Raw genomic sequence first — 17,332 nt, forward strand, 5'->3', positions numbered from 1 at the left:
GCAATGGCAATAACAGCAGTAGATCCATGACTTCTGTAAACTCAATGAGAAGGGAGTGTTGCAGAAAGGTAAAGCCAGACTTAAGATATATGTACTATCTATCTATGGGTGGGTATGTAACATAGCAACAGAGGTAGGGTGAGAAACTCAAATACAAAATCGAAAGATTGCCTGAATTAATGACCTTGCTACTAGAAGGGAAAGGGGAAGGATTAAATTATAGCTGAAAATTCTTTAATTAGAGTTGTTGGATGGTAATTTTATTTGGAAGGACAAATGGGAAGGATGAACTAATGATATGAGGAGCAGCCTGGTAGTACTCACTGTTACTTCTCCCTCTCACCTGAGGACAAGTTCAGGCATATTATCCTCTCCACAGTTCCCAAATGAAGTAGGGGACCATAAAAAGCAAAGTTGACTTCTTATTTATCATGTGAAAATACTCCCTTAAAATAGTTTGTAAGTCTGAGCAGGCTACAGACAAACAGGTATTCCCTATTCTAATAATTTATTACATTTTTTCAGTAGCTTGAGTTGCCTATTTTCAGACTTAAAGTTTAGTGGTACAGTCCTGTCGCCTTTTGTTTTTCTTTGCAGATAAAGCTATTTCAGACTTCCTTTTCCATTTCATTACTTACTTTACCACTATATGCTCTCATTTTCTTTCTTCCTGTATTGCCTTTATTAGGTGAACGTGGACTTGCAGAGGCACAGTGTCACAAGGAAATTATTTTAGCCTTAAAATAAGTTTTCATGTGTAGGAACTGGAAAAATACAGGTAAAAGCCATAACGCGTATTTAATTGCCAAAGTCAACTCAGGTGCCTGCATTGGTATTCAAGCCTGAAAATTTTAGTCGTTAATGGGGTTGTTTAACTGCAGGCAGCTTGGTGTCCTATGTATGTGTTCTTTGTCTTCATCTAGAGTGGGAAATATGTTATCAACCCAATTCTATTGCATGTACATGTCACATGCAGATAAATAGTACTTACAAGAGCGTGTCTGTCTCGGTTTACATGTTTACATATGAGGACTATGTCAAACTTATTTACTGGTTTAGCATTTCCGATAAAGTGGATAGTTCCACTTTAGTTTGGTATGTGTGCTATGTGAGCTGCTAGCTGGTAAACTAGACAATTTATAATCTTTCATTCCTTTGCATGCCTCTTCTCCCAGCTGCTAAAAATAGATAATAACTAAGTGGTTTAATACAGTTCATTAACTGGACATAAAATCTTACCAAGAAGATCTTACCTGGAAACAGTTTTTAAACTTCTTGCTCACAAAATACAGAGCTATTGGGTTTATACAAGAGTTCATGGTTGCCAGGTTGATGCTGATGTAATCCAATGGCAGCAAGAAACTAGGCAACAAAAGAGAAAGCAAAACATTACATCTGTTCATATACTGTAGAAGCACCTATGCTTTTTGTGGTTACAATCTCTTCTGTCACAGAAACCAATTCTCTCTTACCTAACTCCCTCAATCTAATCTTGTACCATGCCAGGTCCATAATAACCTCTCCCACAGAAGTTCACCAAAGCCAGAGGAAAGTGACTGCAATGCTGACAGACAACATTTATTGAAATTACGCTACCCCATTAAAACTGAAACCCCGGAAAATGGATGCAGCTGAAAAGTCATAAAATAAAGTGTTTGCTCTTCTAACACCACAGCTGCATGCACAATGACATTTCTCACATAAACTCCAAGTGTGCGGCATTATATTTTTTCAGTATGAACAATTGATTGACAGAAAATGAAGTACCTGAGCAGTTCACATCTGCCGGGGTCTCTTTCATTGTATACCATTTTCTTCAAAATTCGGCTCAAATGGAGAGGGAACCAGCAAAGAGCAAAAATCACTACTAAACAGAAAACTGTCTTTGCAACTTCTCGACGCTAGAAAAAGAAGTAAAGATAACCATGACTGAGTGACTAATTCATATTGGTAGGTGATTTTAGTGTAGTGATGTTGGCGGCAAAGTAAGTAATCTGGATAAAGCATGCAAGGATTCCCAAAGTGCAGCTTCCAGACTACCTGATGTCCCTGAACTGGCTTTTATGGTGCTTGTCATGTTCTTGACATGCACCTGGCCATCCTCAACAGAACCTGCTTATCACTGAGACTGGAGCAGCTGGAGCACACAGGTCATTGCCAGGACACTGTAGATGTTAGCCAAGGAAAATCCATTGCTGGGCTTTCCGGAACCTGATTACTTTCCCAGCCGTTCTTATTCCTCTACACTGGATTAAGTTTTGTGGCAATCCCTCAGATAAACCTCTTTCTTCAGAAACATGCATAATCTGCAAGAAAACTTTTTCATGAGGGAAACTGGGATCACACCTGCTTGATAAACCACTGGTACCTAGTCGTTGATGTGGGGCAATCTGTAAACCCAAGGCACCTAAATCAATTGGCAATAAAAGTTTCATTCAACCATGTACCTAGTCAGGACGTCAAATTGTCTCTGATGTATTATTTTATATTTAGTATGCATCATGTTACATAAAGGGATACTGCACAGTATATTGATTTTGCTATGTGATCGTTGTTATGTGATCTTGATGTTCTTAAGTAAATAGTTCCTCTACAAACAAAACTTTAGAAATGTCTGTATTACAGCTTAATCTCATAGTGCTTAGGAAATAATTTCAATTTAATGGATATTTTATATGGGTCTAGAGATTTACAGATGTTTTAGTGGATTTTTGACAATGCATAACAGTGGTGCTTGGTAGGCATGGATTTGATAGAGAAGCGTATGAAGGGATAAGAGCACCACTGCTGAAACTGCCACTGTAATGTAACAATAACAAGCATTGCAAGGCTCTATCATTATAACACTTAAAGTCAAATGTGTGATTACAGTAAGTCTTGTTAGATTTGAATATGACTATTATTGTTTCTTCTTTCTTACAATAGCAGTTTTTATCAAAATACGAAAAGGATCGTGACTAGACATTAATGTGGACAAGGCTGTAGGGAAGGAAGGAAGAAAGAAGGGCAAAGGGTGATAGTTAAATAGACAAGCATTCGTAAATTGTGGCATAAAGTCATCATCCAGCAACCAGTCTGAGTAGCTTGCTGGGCACTGCACGTCAGGATGGGAAAGCTGGAGGGTGGATTTCCCCACCCCGTACATACCATTCTAGTTCTAATGGGTGGAGTAGCTTGTGTGTGGCCCTAGGACAGACTGTGTTGCAGGCCCTGGGCGGGATGAGGGGAAAAAGTGGGCCATCTGCACAAGGGGAGGATTTTCCGGTCTGCCCTGATCTGGAATGAACCAGCAGAGGAGGAACCTCTGAGAGAACTCACTCCGATGCAGAGAGGACTGCTTTAGGGATTCACATCTGTGAATGCGGAATTTGAAAGAAAGAGTGGAATTTGAGGGGCTGATGTTAACGCAGGGGAAAAACTACAGATTGTTTTTAAAATTTCAGTTAACAATTAAACATCAGACTGTGCTGCAAAAACAGCAAAGCGAGATCTGACAGTTCTGTGAGTGACTTTGCTCTATGATCAATTGTTTGTACTAGTCTCCTGTTGCTCTTTTCAAAGCAGCTACGGTAGTGGTACTGCAATAACCCTGAAAAAAAAAATCCACTCTATTCTAAACCAGGTTATTCTACAATTGCTTTTTATATGAAACTAAAGTTGCATATCAAAGTGTGCCAAAAGTAGGGAGGACCCATGGAGTCATATCTTTATGAATAAAAAGAAACATTTTTTTGGCAAATCTTTGTAGTTAAATTTCAAAGCATTTAGCCAGTAGTGATTTGAGGTTAAAGAGCAGGAGAGCACAACTGTCATACATACTTAAGAAAGAAACTGGCTAGTTTCTTGAGCGTGCTGCTGTCTTCAACACCTCCTTATACTATGATTTAGTCTTGTGTTCCGGGTTTAAATGAATACCTTAACGTCATAAATAACCTACATCCTCACTTTCTATTTCTGTAATGTACTGTATTCAAGTACACTTTGAAACATTTCTAAGCTAACCCAAAGAGAGAAGAACAGTATTTTCAAACATTGGTGTTCCTAATATTTACCTGCTTAAGGTGTTCACTGAGAGCGATTCTCAAGTTGCTGTTTCTTCTGTTTAACATTTCACAAGTCATTAGCGTATAAAAGATGGCAGTACACGCCAGTGGCATGCAGAAATAGAAACCAAACAGCCACCAATCCTTTGCATCTTTGTAAAACTGTAGATAAGGTAAAGAAAAGAGAAGATGTTTTCTTATGATTCGATGGAAAGTACCACAAAAAGGTCTTGGAAAGCGTGACAGTTGGTACGCTGGTATCTGTCTATTGGTAAACAACACAAGTTATGTAAACTTCTTATTGTTGATCTGTTTTGGACCAACATCAAAATGGGAATTGTGGCAGTGTAAACATTTATTTTACCTTACGGATAGCCGGCCTGTACCTTTGTTGCAATCTGTCTTGGGTTGGAATTAATTTTTTTCGGTTGTGTTTTCTGAACATTTACACTCATCCATGAAAACTGGAATCCAGTTTCATGAAACAGACATGCCAAAATGTAGACAGTGTCAGTTTGAGATAACAAATCTTACTAAAAGCCTGTCTCAGGAAATGCCATTTACCTCTACGGCTTCTGTCCTTATTCCAAAAAAGGAAAATTCAAAATGTCTTGTAAGTTTAATCACCTTTTGTTATCAGTGAAAAGATTGGAAGTTGGTTTGCTTATGTACTGGGCAGATAGGAGCCACTTCATAAGTGTTTGTCTGATGTATGCAAAGCTTAGGATGGGTGGCTTCTAGTGGTACAGTTACTTTTAACCCTTTGCCTGCCATTCATACAATTTGCCTTTTGTGACAGGACACCGAGGGACTTGATAGAGTAGCAGTACTTTGCTACGTAATTTTAAGTGTTAGCTGTGATTTAAGCTGTGGCTTAAGTTAATACATTTATGTATTATGGGAAATACTACATTTGACACAACACTTAAAATTACTCTTTTCTGTAGATTATTATATTTTCAGATTTGAGAAAATACTGTATCATGGTTTTTAACTTTTATGCTCAGCCAAAAGTGTGCACTGAAATATGACATTTTAAATACTTCCTGTCTCTATGTTATTAGTCACTGAGATGGATGTGTGTAAAAGGGAACCTTCTTTCTCATAATCTTTCCTCTAGCTTGTTTATCCCTAGCGGATGTGCTCTTGTAACATCACAGTTCCCACACCAAATGTCAAAATGCTAATAACTGAGGATTATATGAATCCTGTTTGCAGAAGTCAAACTTTTGACATCTTGTTTACATTTAAAACTGAACGGTACAAAACTTTGAATGATGAAAAAAATGGATGCAATTAATAGACTAGTATTTAATAATGTTCATTTTTAAATCTGCTTTAGTGACACTAGAAAGTTGATTTACTAAGAAAAAGGGAATGCTTTTGATTTTTCTCCCTCTGCCCCAACAGTTAGCTGCTCACAGCGCTTGGTAATTTAGAGTATGCTGCTGATATCTAGGCCACAACCCCACCTCACATGACATTTTGAATTGTGTTGATTAGCTTGTTTCCTCGTTAGCCTTATCCCTTCGTGAGGAGGAGCTACAGTCTGCTGCATAGTTGCACTGTCCTTGGGGGCAGAATTTCCCCCACTGGGAGCAGAGCTTCTGCCAGCAGAAAACCAGAAAACAATATGCCTCATATTTGAAGAGTTTGTACTGAGGGGAAATCTAATTACCACTCCTGCAGAGAAAGGATTACAAATACATGGAGACAATTATCTTTTCCATGGCAAATTCCTCCAAGTTAGACTAGAATCTATTTATTGGGCAGCACAACAAAATGTGTACTGTGTAAAACCATGTTATGTTTACAAGGGAAACTTTCTGTCATATCAGTCTACCAGCTTTCGTGAACATCGCCTGTCCGTCAAGAAATATAGAGTTCTGTGTCACAACGCTGACTAACGCATCAATTCTGTATGAGGACCTGGCTTTGTGAAGTTATAAAACCTACATGAAAATGTCTGTAAATGATTAATTGTGGAATCTGAGTTTCACAAAGCTTACATCAAAGCACAAAATTGGGTTGATTTAAGAGAAGTAGACATTCTTTTGTTTGTCTTGAAAGCCCACATGGAACTGCTTTTCTACAGGAAATGTGCATTTTAAACAAGTTTCCTAGTGCACTCAGCCTCTTGGGAATCATGGTCTAACATGAATCTTTTAAGTCTTTCAAGGATAGCTTTAAACATGAATAAAGCTCCTATTAAAAACAAAAGTTAATCATAAATCCTTCCCGAAGTTTTGTAATTGTTTATTGTGGTGTTTGTGGCAGTAAATACTACCGTTAAGGTTAAAATGGTATTTCCATTTTAATCTCATGTTTGTACTTGCTTGCAACGCATTGAAACACAACACACTCCATTTTGACTGACACGTCCAACATTTACTCTCAGCTTGGACATAAATGCTGGTTTGTTTCCTTGAAAATCCAACTGGTGTGGGGAGATTTGAAGCTTTTGAATTATGCTGAGCAAGTAAAAGACACTAATTCCTGCTAATAAAAGAAAACAAGCTATTCTACTTACCTCATTAAGAACAGAAAAATAATCATTAAAGTTAGCACGCCTATGGAAGACCTGAACTGTAGTGTTTTTGAGAAGACAGAAGAGAAAGCTATTCTTTTTCTTAGGGAGAGAGGAAGTGAAGATTGTCCAGGCACATTTGTGGAGAAAAACAGCCATTACAAAAGGGAAATTTGCTGCAGTGTGCATTTCATAAATCATATTCTTATAACTACAGTACCTACAGTCACGTAGTCTGTAGTTTAGAAACAAAGATATAGTAATTCCCAGGCAATTCCACTCCATCTTCACCTGCATTAATTATTTCCATGAGGGAATTCCTTTTGTCTTCTCTTGCAATTGTCTCTTGCTCTTTCTGCCACCCCTGCAGTCTGTGTAACCCTACCAAAGTTGGGGATGTTCCACTGAAAAACACTAATCATCCACACTTTTTATTTTCTAGATTTCCTAGCTCCAGTTTGCCCTATCCTTCCCAATTCTAGCCCAAGCCACGTTCTGATCCATTAAACGGAGAAGTGCCAGACATTCAAAAAAGAGAAACTTGCACTCTATCATGAAAAATTCTAGTCTGGAAAAAAATATGGAGTTTCCCTCAAGACCTAAGACTTGCATAATCTGCCTTCTCTGAGACAAAACAGAATATTACTCTTTTTTTATTACTGGGTGAACGGTGGCTGGCCCTTCTTTGGGTTCACAAAGGAAAAAATTAAGATACCACTTTCCCATTTTCTCAGTGTAAGGCCAGGCGGAAAATCACTATCCCCCTATGCAGTAAAGACCTATTAATTCTGTAGTGACTACTCACCTGACTTGCTTTGAACAAGCTAATGTGGGTATTGGCAACTGTTAAGTTGCAGTAGCACAGGGGACGAGGGCTATGAAACGTGCCAAAGAAGCCTGGTGTGTCTCAGGCACTTCTCTTGCTCTTGAGTTGCTGTATGTAGACGACAGCTAACACTGCCCAAGCTACCTAGGTTGGAGAGGTGAGTCTGTCAGATTTATAGTCATGATTTCTTGTAAATGAAGGGATTATTCTCTGTTTGACTTTGTAAGTGCGTATAGAGTAGGAAAAGTTATGTTAGAGCATGGCCCCACCCTTTTCTTTATCTGCCAAAAGAGCTGGCTACTGCATGCAAAATGATGACTAATCATGGTAAAACATGGTTTTTGACAGTTACAAGCTCCAAGGAACTTGTCCTAGAAACACAATACCTTGCAAGGCTCTGGCTACCCTGATACATCTCTTGATTGTACTTTAAGCAGGCCCGAACTGCAAATTTCTGTATTAAGAATCCTCAGTAGTGAAGAAATGAAAATGTTGTAAAGTCCCATTTAGTATCTCTGGCTGAAAGTAGAGACAGGTCACTGTAAATGAAGGATCCTGTTTGCACCAATATAGATTAGAATATATTTTGCACTTTAATGGATGAATAAAGCATATTATAATCCAGTATCTTAATTGTCTAACCTATATACTGTGGATTCCAAAAAGAGAAGAAAAGATGTTACTTACCAACATAAAATTGTTTGTAGGATTGAGCATGCAGGTAACATAACTTTCATCCTTGTATTTGAAAGGTACCACAGCAAAACCAATTGCTTCCGGAATAGCCAGTATGAAGGACAGAAGCCAAATGGAGAAAATTTCAATAGCAGTGATCATAGGGATGCCAATTCCCTGAACGCGGCTCCAGGAGGCAACTGCTCTATACCTGAAAGAGACAGGCGTTAGTTTCCAACCTTCAGTTTCTTCCTTAAATTCAAAGATCTTGGTTCAATTTTATATATTAAGTAAAATCCTAAAGCTGACATCTTAGACTTGTTTGTTTTTCCTGCCTGTTCCAGGGGCTCTGGCAGCTATCAAGCCACCTAGGACACAGCAGAGCACATCAAGGGGTGGATAGCAGAGAGCTGGCTGCACCGGGTTGCGTGGAATTCTGCTGTGTGGACTATACTAATGATTTCTAATTAAAGTAGGCAAGGTTTGTGAGGACAGACTACCTCTCTCACTAGGTCAACTGACATAACAGAAGAAAAAAAGCTTCCAGGCACACAAGCCATTCTAATAGATACAAAAGAGCTATCTCCTTCAGCTACCTCAGCTGTAACAGCAGTGCTATCCGAAGTGAAGTTGTCAGCATCCATGCAATGAAATACTGTGAAAATACTCTTGATGAAATGAAAATGCATTTGTTCTATTTACACTATTCAATGTTAAAAATACTGGGTTTATGCGGCATATTCTGTATTTGCCTTACTACAGCTGAGTGCTAGTTAGGATTGTCTGCATCACCTTTCTGATGAGAAACTGAAGTGCATGGCTAAGAAGTCTGTACTTGCCCAAACCAACATATTTTCCCACTACTTTATCCCTTGGATAGCAAGTTTCTCTGTAAAAAGTTGAATTATTGAAACCTGCTTTCCTATGTGTATGCATTTCATAACCGTAGTCTTGGTAAAAGGTGAGAACTCTCAAAGAAGTTTCAAATACAGCCCATGCATTTCTCCCTTTTCCTCTTCCTCTCTTTACCTTCTCTGTCCCCCCAGTGCTGGAGGATTCTAGTTACCAGGCTGCAGCCTTTCCCCCAGCTGGGGAACTGAGAGGGTCTTTCTCCTCTACTTGTCTGCCAGTTTTCAAGGAACTTCTAGAAATTTATTAGCTTTGAGACTTCCACCTCTCTGTCAACTCTGGTCAAAAGGTTTGAAAATTATTTGGAGAAGACTGATAGGCATACAATGCAGAGTGTAAACCAGTCCATAAATAAAATTTTCAGTAGCAGACTTAACTGTTGTCTAGTGATAACAGCAGTAAATGAGTTATATTATTTTTGATCTTGTAATAATCTGAAATGCATGCTGGAGAGCTTTCTGTCATTGGTGATGTAACAGTTTCTAAACTGCTTATTTTACTTCCCCAAAATAATAGCACCTTCCCATTTGGAATTTCAGTGCTACATGGATATTTCATGGCATTCACTGATGAAATAGTCTTCTTGAGTTGAGGAGAAAAAAAGTCAAGAAAAGTTGTTCATCTGCTTTAAAAAATGTCAGAGTAAGAAGTCACTGAAGCAGATTATAAATTTTAAGGAGCTGTGTCATTTTCCTGTCCTGACTATAGCAAGTATTCTTTTCTTCCTCAGACATGCCCTCATTTTCTGCCCCCCGTGGAGAGACATTTGGATACGTGCAGCTGCCACCTCTATTCACCCTTCCAAGGCACAAGCTAAGGTTAAGCTTTTCAGAGAAGAGCAAATGGGGTGGTGATTTTAGCTGATGACAGCAGCTAACTGGAGTACAAAAGGGCATACCAGCAGACACAAGGAGGGTGAAAGGTATGGGGAAAGAAGATGCCCTCAACAGACCAGGAAGATACAATTTTTAAGTATGTAGGCTCTGAGTTGCAGGGATGGGTGAGCTTTGGCAAGGGAAGGAAAGAACAGGGGAATTTAGATCAGAAAGCTTTAAGATGGAGGATTAGTTTGTGGAAGGATTAAGGTGGGATGGTAGAGAGGTTATTGGAAGGAATACAGAATTTTGGCATGGGCTTGAAGGCTCAGGGATAACAAGAGTTGAAGGAAAAGAAGAGTTGAGAACTCTGGGTTAGGATGCTTTGAGTGTGCTGGCAAGTACTGGATTTTGAATTTCTGAGACGGAAGGAATGAAGAGCTTCTGATGGGAAAAAACATTAGTTAAGGGATATAGGACCTAGGCTACAGAGGTCAGTAAAATTTAGAGTTATTAATAGGCATCCTCACTGCTCCTCTAACCAAGGCACTAATCTGCGATTCACACACACAGCATTTTTCTGATTCCTGTATCACACCCCTTTTTTTGTTTGGAAGTGTGCTTATTGACAGGATGGAAGACTTGTCAGTTAAATCCCCTGTAGCCTCGATGTCAGTGTTGTGGTTTAACCCCAGCCGGCAACTAAGCACCACACGGCTGCTCGCTCACTCCCCACCGGTGGGGTGGGGGAGAGAATCAGAAGAGTAAAAGTGAGAAAACTGGTGGGCTGAGATGAAGACAGTTTAATAGGTAAAGCAAAGGCCGCGCACAAGCAAAGCAAAGCAAGGAATTCATTCGCTACTTCCCACCGGCAGGCAGGTGTTCAGCCATCCCCAGGAAAGCAGGGCTACATCATGCTAACGGTTATTTGGGAAGACAAGCACCATCACTCCGAACGTCCCCCCCATCCTTCTTCTTCCCCCAGCTTTATATACTGAGCATGACGTCATATGGTGTGGAATATCCCTTTGGCCAGTTGGGGTCAGCTGTCCCGGCTGTGTCCCCTCCCAACTTCTTGTGCACCCCCAGCCTGCTCGTGGGTGGGGTGGGGTGAGAGGCAGAAGAGGCCTTGACTCTGTGTCAGCACTGCTCAGCAGTAACGAAAACATCCCTGTGTTACCAACGCTGTTTCCAGCACAAATCCAAAACACAGCCCCATACTAGCTACTGTGAAGAAAATTAACTCTATCCCAGCCAAAACCAGCACATAGAGGAAGGAAGATGCATGAATGCAAGATTAGCCCCTCACAAAGACTTCAGAAAGCATTATTGCAGAACATCACTGGAATGTGTCAGAGCCTTGTATGTCATCATTCTTGCAGTAAACAGACTAGAAAATTTGCTTTGATATCTATAGCAGTATTATACACAGCATAGTCACAGGTGTACTATGGACAGGTTCTCAGTACATCATTTTAACAGAAATGTATGTATAAAGATTTTGAACATACTAAAGCAAACTCCATTTTGGACTTGCAGATTAAAAATAAAAACATCTTCTAAAGGCATCCTTATCTTCAAAGAATATCAGACAGGAGGGAGGCAATGGTTCCCTCATGGGGAGGAGGTCTACGAGATTGGAATTCTGACAGCATCGAAACAAATAAACTGTACTGAGATAATTGAGAAAGTAACATTCAGCATCATATCTTCTCACACATATTTATTCGTATTAATATTCAAATTTAATTTTAAATAATGTGATCCTCTCATATTTCATTTTACCAAATATCAAATTTTGGCTTTAATGAATAAATGGAATATTCATAGAAACATAACCTTTCACACAAATGCTCAAATTTGTGAACTTTGGAAATGTAACAATCAGTTTGAAGTTTACTTTCTACTGACTGGCAACTTTACAATCGGTCCCATCAGCTGCACAAGGTACATGATACTATCTCATCCTTGACTGAATGATGTTCTTAGCAAACAGGGGCCTGTAGACTGTACGTATTTTTCAAGTAAGAAATGCAAAGTTTGTGTTGTGTCACCTGTGTAACTATGTAAGTGACAGCAAATGGGTTGTAAATTGTGAATCCAGTTCTTTCCTTTCTTGCATTTTTGTACCTGTTCTCTTTGAGTTACATCTGTTTTGCACATGAGAAGATCAGTATGCACAGCAGTAAGGATTTGAGTCCTGTATGTATTTTATTAGCAATTTCTTTTTCAGTTCACAATTCAAATAACTATCAGATAAGGAATTATTGGCTGAAGAATTTTTTGAATTATTTCAGCTAAAGTATAAGAAGCTCAGTAATTAGATCAGCGTTTGCTGAGTGCATATTAACCTGCAATTACTTGGTCTCTTTACTCACTGCTGTAAGAGTGATTTGAAAAATAGCAGTAGTATAATTTTTCAAGTGGGTGTTCTGTGAGTTATGTAATATATAGGATCTTTGTCTAGCCACAAACCTCCCATAATTAGGAGTGGGAAAATACTGCAGGGTTTATTTCCCTCATACTTAGAAAATACAGAATGTCTGCCAGGGAGCTGACATAAAATACATGCATCATGCATTACATTTAATTCCCCAATCTAAAATCTGTGTGCACGTGTTTTGTCTTACTTTTCTTTTTTCTGTTTGTTTCCCTTTTGTCTCCAACCTTGTCTAAAATATTCAATTCTTTTCCACATCATTTCCTTTTCTCTGTTTAATGTTGCGGCTCCTCTTCTCTCTCCCCTTTTCATTTGCTACTGTTCATGCATGTGCTGTCAACTTTAGTATATTGTGCCATTCAGTTAATCTCTCTCCTCTGTTTTCTTCTCCTCCCTCTTCTCCCATTCTTAGCTATTTATTCCAACTAGCTTTTCATGGACTCTGCAGTCCCTCCTGCTACTTATATTTAGAGAGGCACAGTATTTAAGGACAAGGAATCGTTACATCATGAAGTATAGATACACACAATTAAATATTTTGCACTTCTATCTAGTTATAACTTGCTTGAAGCATTTCTTTCAGAAGGACATCCTGTCTTGATTTGAGGACATTAAGAGCAGGACACCTTCACCTTTCCCTGGTGGTTTCTTCTTGTAGTTAATCACCCTCGTTAAAAACGCGTACCTCATTTTCATTTGGAATTTGTCTGGCTCAGACTTTGTTCTATAGGTTCTTATTATATCTTTCTTTGCTAAGTTAGAGACCCCATGGATATCTCATACATCACCTGTATTTCAGTACTTGGATATTATATTTAAGTGGCTTCTTAAGTATCGTTTTTGATAAGCAACAAATTGAGATCTGTAAGGCCACTGAATCATTGCTGATGCTTTTCTACACCCTCTCTGTGATGTCATCATTCTTTGGTAAAGAATAATTCTAGAACTCTAGTTAGCCTTCCAGTATTGGTCTCACTAATGCAGCATGATTGTGGTTTTTGCTGTGGCCCACATTAGTTTTTGGAACAATTTGGATGAATTTTACCATAGTAGTATCTAATCAGAATTAAAAAAGAAAACGTATTGTGGGCCTTATGAAATGAAATCAAGGAGTATATGAAAATTAAATCATGGGCTACAGCTTGTCTGCGGACTATCAGTCCCCTATGCCTGCTGTCTTTCAGAGTAGGTGCTTTTGTTTCCCTATTCCTTTTGACTGCATTAGAAAATTAATTGTTCAAATGGCCCACTAGTGTAACATTTCTGCTCTGCAAGGATCATCAGCCCTTTATAAGAGGGAAAAGCAATACACCAAAGATAAGAGAAAGCAATACAGAAAAGATAAGAGACTTGATCAAGGACGTAAGAAGCAGTCACTGTCAAGATTAGTGTCAGAACAGTTCCTAAATGACACTACTGTTGCTGATATCGATCTATTCCTCTTCGTTGTGAGAGATCACAGCTGTTCATAATTTTAAAGATAGTCAGCAGTGTGTTGATTGCAAAGCTCTTAATACAATAAAGCTCTTAGAGCTTTGTTTTAGTGGTAAAATCTTGACTTACTTACCTATATACACTTACTGGAAGTCGGGCCAGGTGAAAGTACCTACCCTGAGATAACTGTTCTATGCAATATGGTATGCAGAGGAAGCAAGAAGAGGGTGTATAGATATTAAATGAGATCCATATCTTCACTCTTCTTCTTAAAACCATTTCTTCATCAAAATCATTATGCCCGAGACATAAGCAAGAGTAAAAGCTCAGGAAGGGAAATATCCTTCCTCTTAGTCACAGTCAGGCACTGTCTAGAAAAAGAGTCAGACTATCGTCACCATCCTGACCTAGAGTTTAAAAATGCCTGAGAGGCATCTGAAACAAATGTGAGCTTCCTCTGAAGGGTGAATGGCTGGTTTGGTGTTTTCTGTCAGCTCTTAAAACCCTCTCCATGTGTGAGTGGACATTGTTCCCCTTGGGCATGCACAGTTAAACCTTAATACACTGTCAGTGCAAGTCACTTTGTGCAAGGGGCAGTAGTAATGAGTGGGGTCTCACAATAGGATGTAGTTAGCACAGAGAACAGTCCTAGTAGGAAGAAAAAATAAATCTTGTTCTACATTAAGGCTGTAGTCTGCAAGAGAGTCAACAATTATCAAAGCTATGGAGCTCTGAATTCATTATACCAGTTGACTCTATCTTTTTCCGCCTCGTGGAATGCAATTCCTTGTATAGACTCCCAAAATAACTATAAATGAGATAGTTTTCAGGAGCTTTTTTAAAGAAAAAAATAACTCGCCTGTAGACCAGAAACAGTCCAGCTGTGACAGCACACAATTCCATATTTACTCATTTTCCATACTAAAAAGCAAACATTAGCTGATGTAGAATTTTGTATTGATGTGACTATGCCACTTCCAGTGCCCGACCTAACTTGTTGAAGGTGCTCTCAGATCCTGATTTCGTGGTGATTTAACCTAGATTCACTTCATGTTAGCCAATATCAGAATCTGGCTGTATACATCTGTTTTCTAATGCACATTCTCTGCATCCATTTACTAGAGTAGCACGAGATGATAAAGAATATGTCCTTGGCAAAGCATGTAAACTGGGGGAGGAAATTAAGTAGTCTAAGTCTGATCCCGTACAAGACTTTATACTCAGATGGAAACAGCATTTGGTTGTTGTGAGGATTAGCAAATCAGTGCTTGTAAAAAAATATATATGCATGTATAAAGAGGTAGCTTCAGCTGAGTTACTTCCAATTTATGAAAATGTATGTAACAGTAGGACTAAATCTAGTGAAACTGCATTGGTCAGAACTTATCTAACAAACTCTCTGATTCATATGTGCTTGATCTATGATTTATTCCCTAGAGCAGTCCATGGGATTGTATTTTTTGCTGGGCAGATATTGTTTGAGAAATAGAATTCTTTTTATAGTTCTCAGACTCAAAAATGGAAATAGAACACTTGGCCTGTGTTACATTTTTTTGTTGCTGGCTTCAGCGAATGAGTTACTAATGCAATAAGGAACTGTATTTCAGGTATGGATACTACTAAGTTACTCATCCATTGCAAACCTTGTACATCAACTTTTTATGTAAAACCAAACCAAGATTAATTTTCAAGTTTCTTTTACCTTTGCATCACTGTACTAATACACATAATGTATTTTATTTATCAATATTTTCTGTATCAGAATTACTGATATTTTGGACTAGAACATGATCAAGTAAACTCAAGACCAATAAAAATAGCTTTTACATAAGTGAAGTCCTCATCTGCTATTGCCTTATATGCATGAAGAAAAAAAGCATAAAAGAATAATGTTCAAAAGCGTCTTAGCTGTTGTTCTATCAAAAAGTTTATGTATCTTCCTGAGCACTTTTAGCAGAGGCATTAATTTTCAAATTATCCACGTCAAACTATCAAAGCAAGTTTGCAACGTGTTTTTCAATAAAACTCAATTGGTTATAAAAGTTATCAAAATAAACACTGTAATTATGGTCCATAGGCAGTGGGTTGAAAAAAATATTTTTAAGACTAAAGATTATGATCCTGTTCAAATACAAAACAAACATGAGGTCATATGAAAGAAAGAAGTCTAAATACTGAATCCAATCCCAATAAATTTTTGTCTGGTAAAGGAAATTGAAATAATGCTTTACTAGAGCTTTTAAATACCTTTAAAAAAACTGTAAAGTTAATTAGTCCAATGGCTTCATATTATACTTTAAGCCACAGATGCGGTGCTTTGTTATAGCCAGGATATAAATAAACAGAATGTAAGTTACATCCATACTGTAGTCTGCCTGCTAAGAAGACCATACTGAGTGCTCTCAGTTTTAGGAAAACTGCAAGGGCAAGAACAGCGTCTGTCAAAAGAGGAAAACATACCGTACCTGTCCACACTAAGGGCACAGAGATTAAGGACTGTGATTCCCACCGACGCCTTCTGTATAAAGGGAAGGAATTTGCAGAGAAACTGTCCAAATTCAGAATCTCCAAAAGGCCACTTCTGAGCAAGGAGCTAAAGAGAAGATATAAAATAATCAGAATATTTAAACAGTAACTTAGCAAGTATGTAACAATTGTAATTATTTCTTGTCTTACACAGCCATTATAACCGTGAATTCTCCATGCCTCAAGCGTATCCTTAGTATTGGATGAATATGGGAAGTAACTGCTACTATAGAAGCACAGAGGGTGAAAGTTTAAACTCAGGTGTTGGCCTTCTACTGTTGTAATAACAACTTGCATTGTTAAAAGATTTTTTATTATTGTGCTTCAGCCACCAGTATTGAATAATGAAAATCGTAACTCAACCCTGTCGTAAATGGTTGCAATTACCGTCTCCTAGAACCAAGCAAAGCATAACTCACAGTTCATAATGAAATACCTCAGAGCCAAATTCTCATGCTGCACGCAAGTAGATTCTTGTCATTGTAAATGTACCACTATGTAACTCATGACAGTATTCACTGCCAGATTCTTAAGTGTGTGGAGAAAATATTGTACATACATAATTTGTTCCATATTATGTTTTAAAGGACTACCATCATACATACGTGGGGGCTGTACTACGAGGCAACAGAAAAGCATCCGTTTGGAAAGACGTGAATGAGTGGCTGGGGTTTAGATTAGTATTTCCAAGGAGGCATTTACATAATAAATATGAATACATTGATTCATGTGAATAGTTGTGAATAATTAGCATGTAAACAGTAATCTTTCTAGCTGTAACTGTTAAAGCTTTGAACAAGCATACATACAAAATGCAGGACACAAAAGTATTCAGGATAGTCAAATCTACAACTGACTTCAGAGTCCCAGCAGATCTCCCTTTACTGGGTGCCTGGCAGTAAAATGGCAGATTACATTCAATGTAAGTAAATGTAATAAGTGAAAAATTATTAAGTCCATACAAAGTACCGAGCTCTAACTTAGCTGATTCCCCTCAAGAAAGGGATCTTAGAGTCACCACGAATAGTTCTTTTGAAAAACGAAGTCACTAAACCTTCTCACCAGAAGGGAAGACACTCCTGCACTACCAGTTTTTTACTCGTCTTCCCTAAGTCTCTGCTAGTGAGATTTTTTCAG

General features: G+C 38.4%; 1 protein-coding gene across 1 annotated transcript in view; it reads right to left on the bottom strand.

The window, feature by feature from the left end:
- Nucleotides 1-17,332, bottom strand: part of EDNRA (endothelin receptor type A) — a 31,503-nt gene that overhangs the window by 2,550 nt on the left and 11,621 nt on the right. The window contains exons 2-6 of the mRNA XM_009327498.1: nucleotides 16,135-16,262; nucleotides 8,084-8,282; nucleotides 4,053-4,205; nucleotides 1,768-1,901; nucleotides 1,254-1,362 (exon numbers count right to left, since the gene is read on the bottom strand). Coding sequence (XP_009325773.1) covers nucleotides 1,254-1,362; nucleotides 1,768-1,901; nucleotides 4,053-4,205; nucleotides 8,084-8,282; nucleotides 16,135-16,262 — 723 coding nt within the window. The remainder of the gene's footprint in view (nucleotides 1-1,253; nucleotides 1,363-1,767; nucleotides 1,902-4,052; nucleotides 4,206-8,083; nucleotides 8,283-16,134; nucleotides 16,263-17,332) is intronic.

The sequence above is a fragment of the Pygoscelis adeliae genome, unplaced genomic scaffold, assembly GCF_000699105.1.
Source record: "Pygoscelis adeliae isolate BGI_AS28 unplaced genomic scaffold, ASM69910v1 Scaffold157, whole genome shotgun sequence".
Taxonomy (NCBI): Eukaryota; Metazoa; Chordata; class Aves; order Sphenisciformes; family Spheniscidae; genus Pygoscelis; species Pygoscelis adeliae.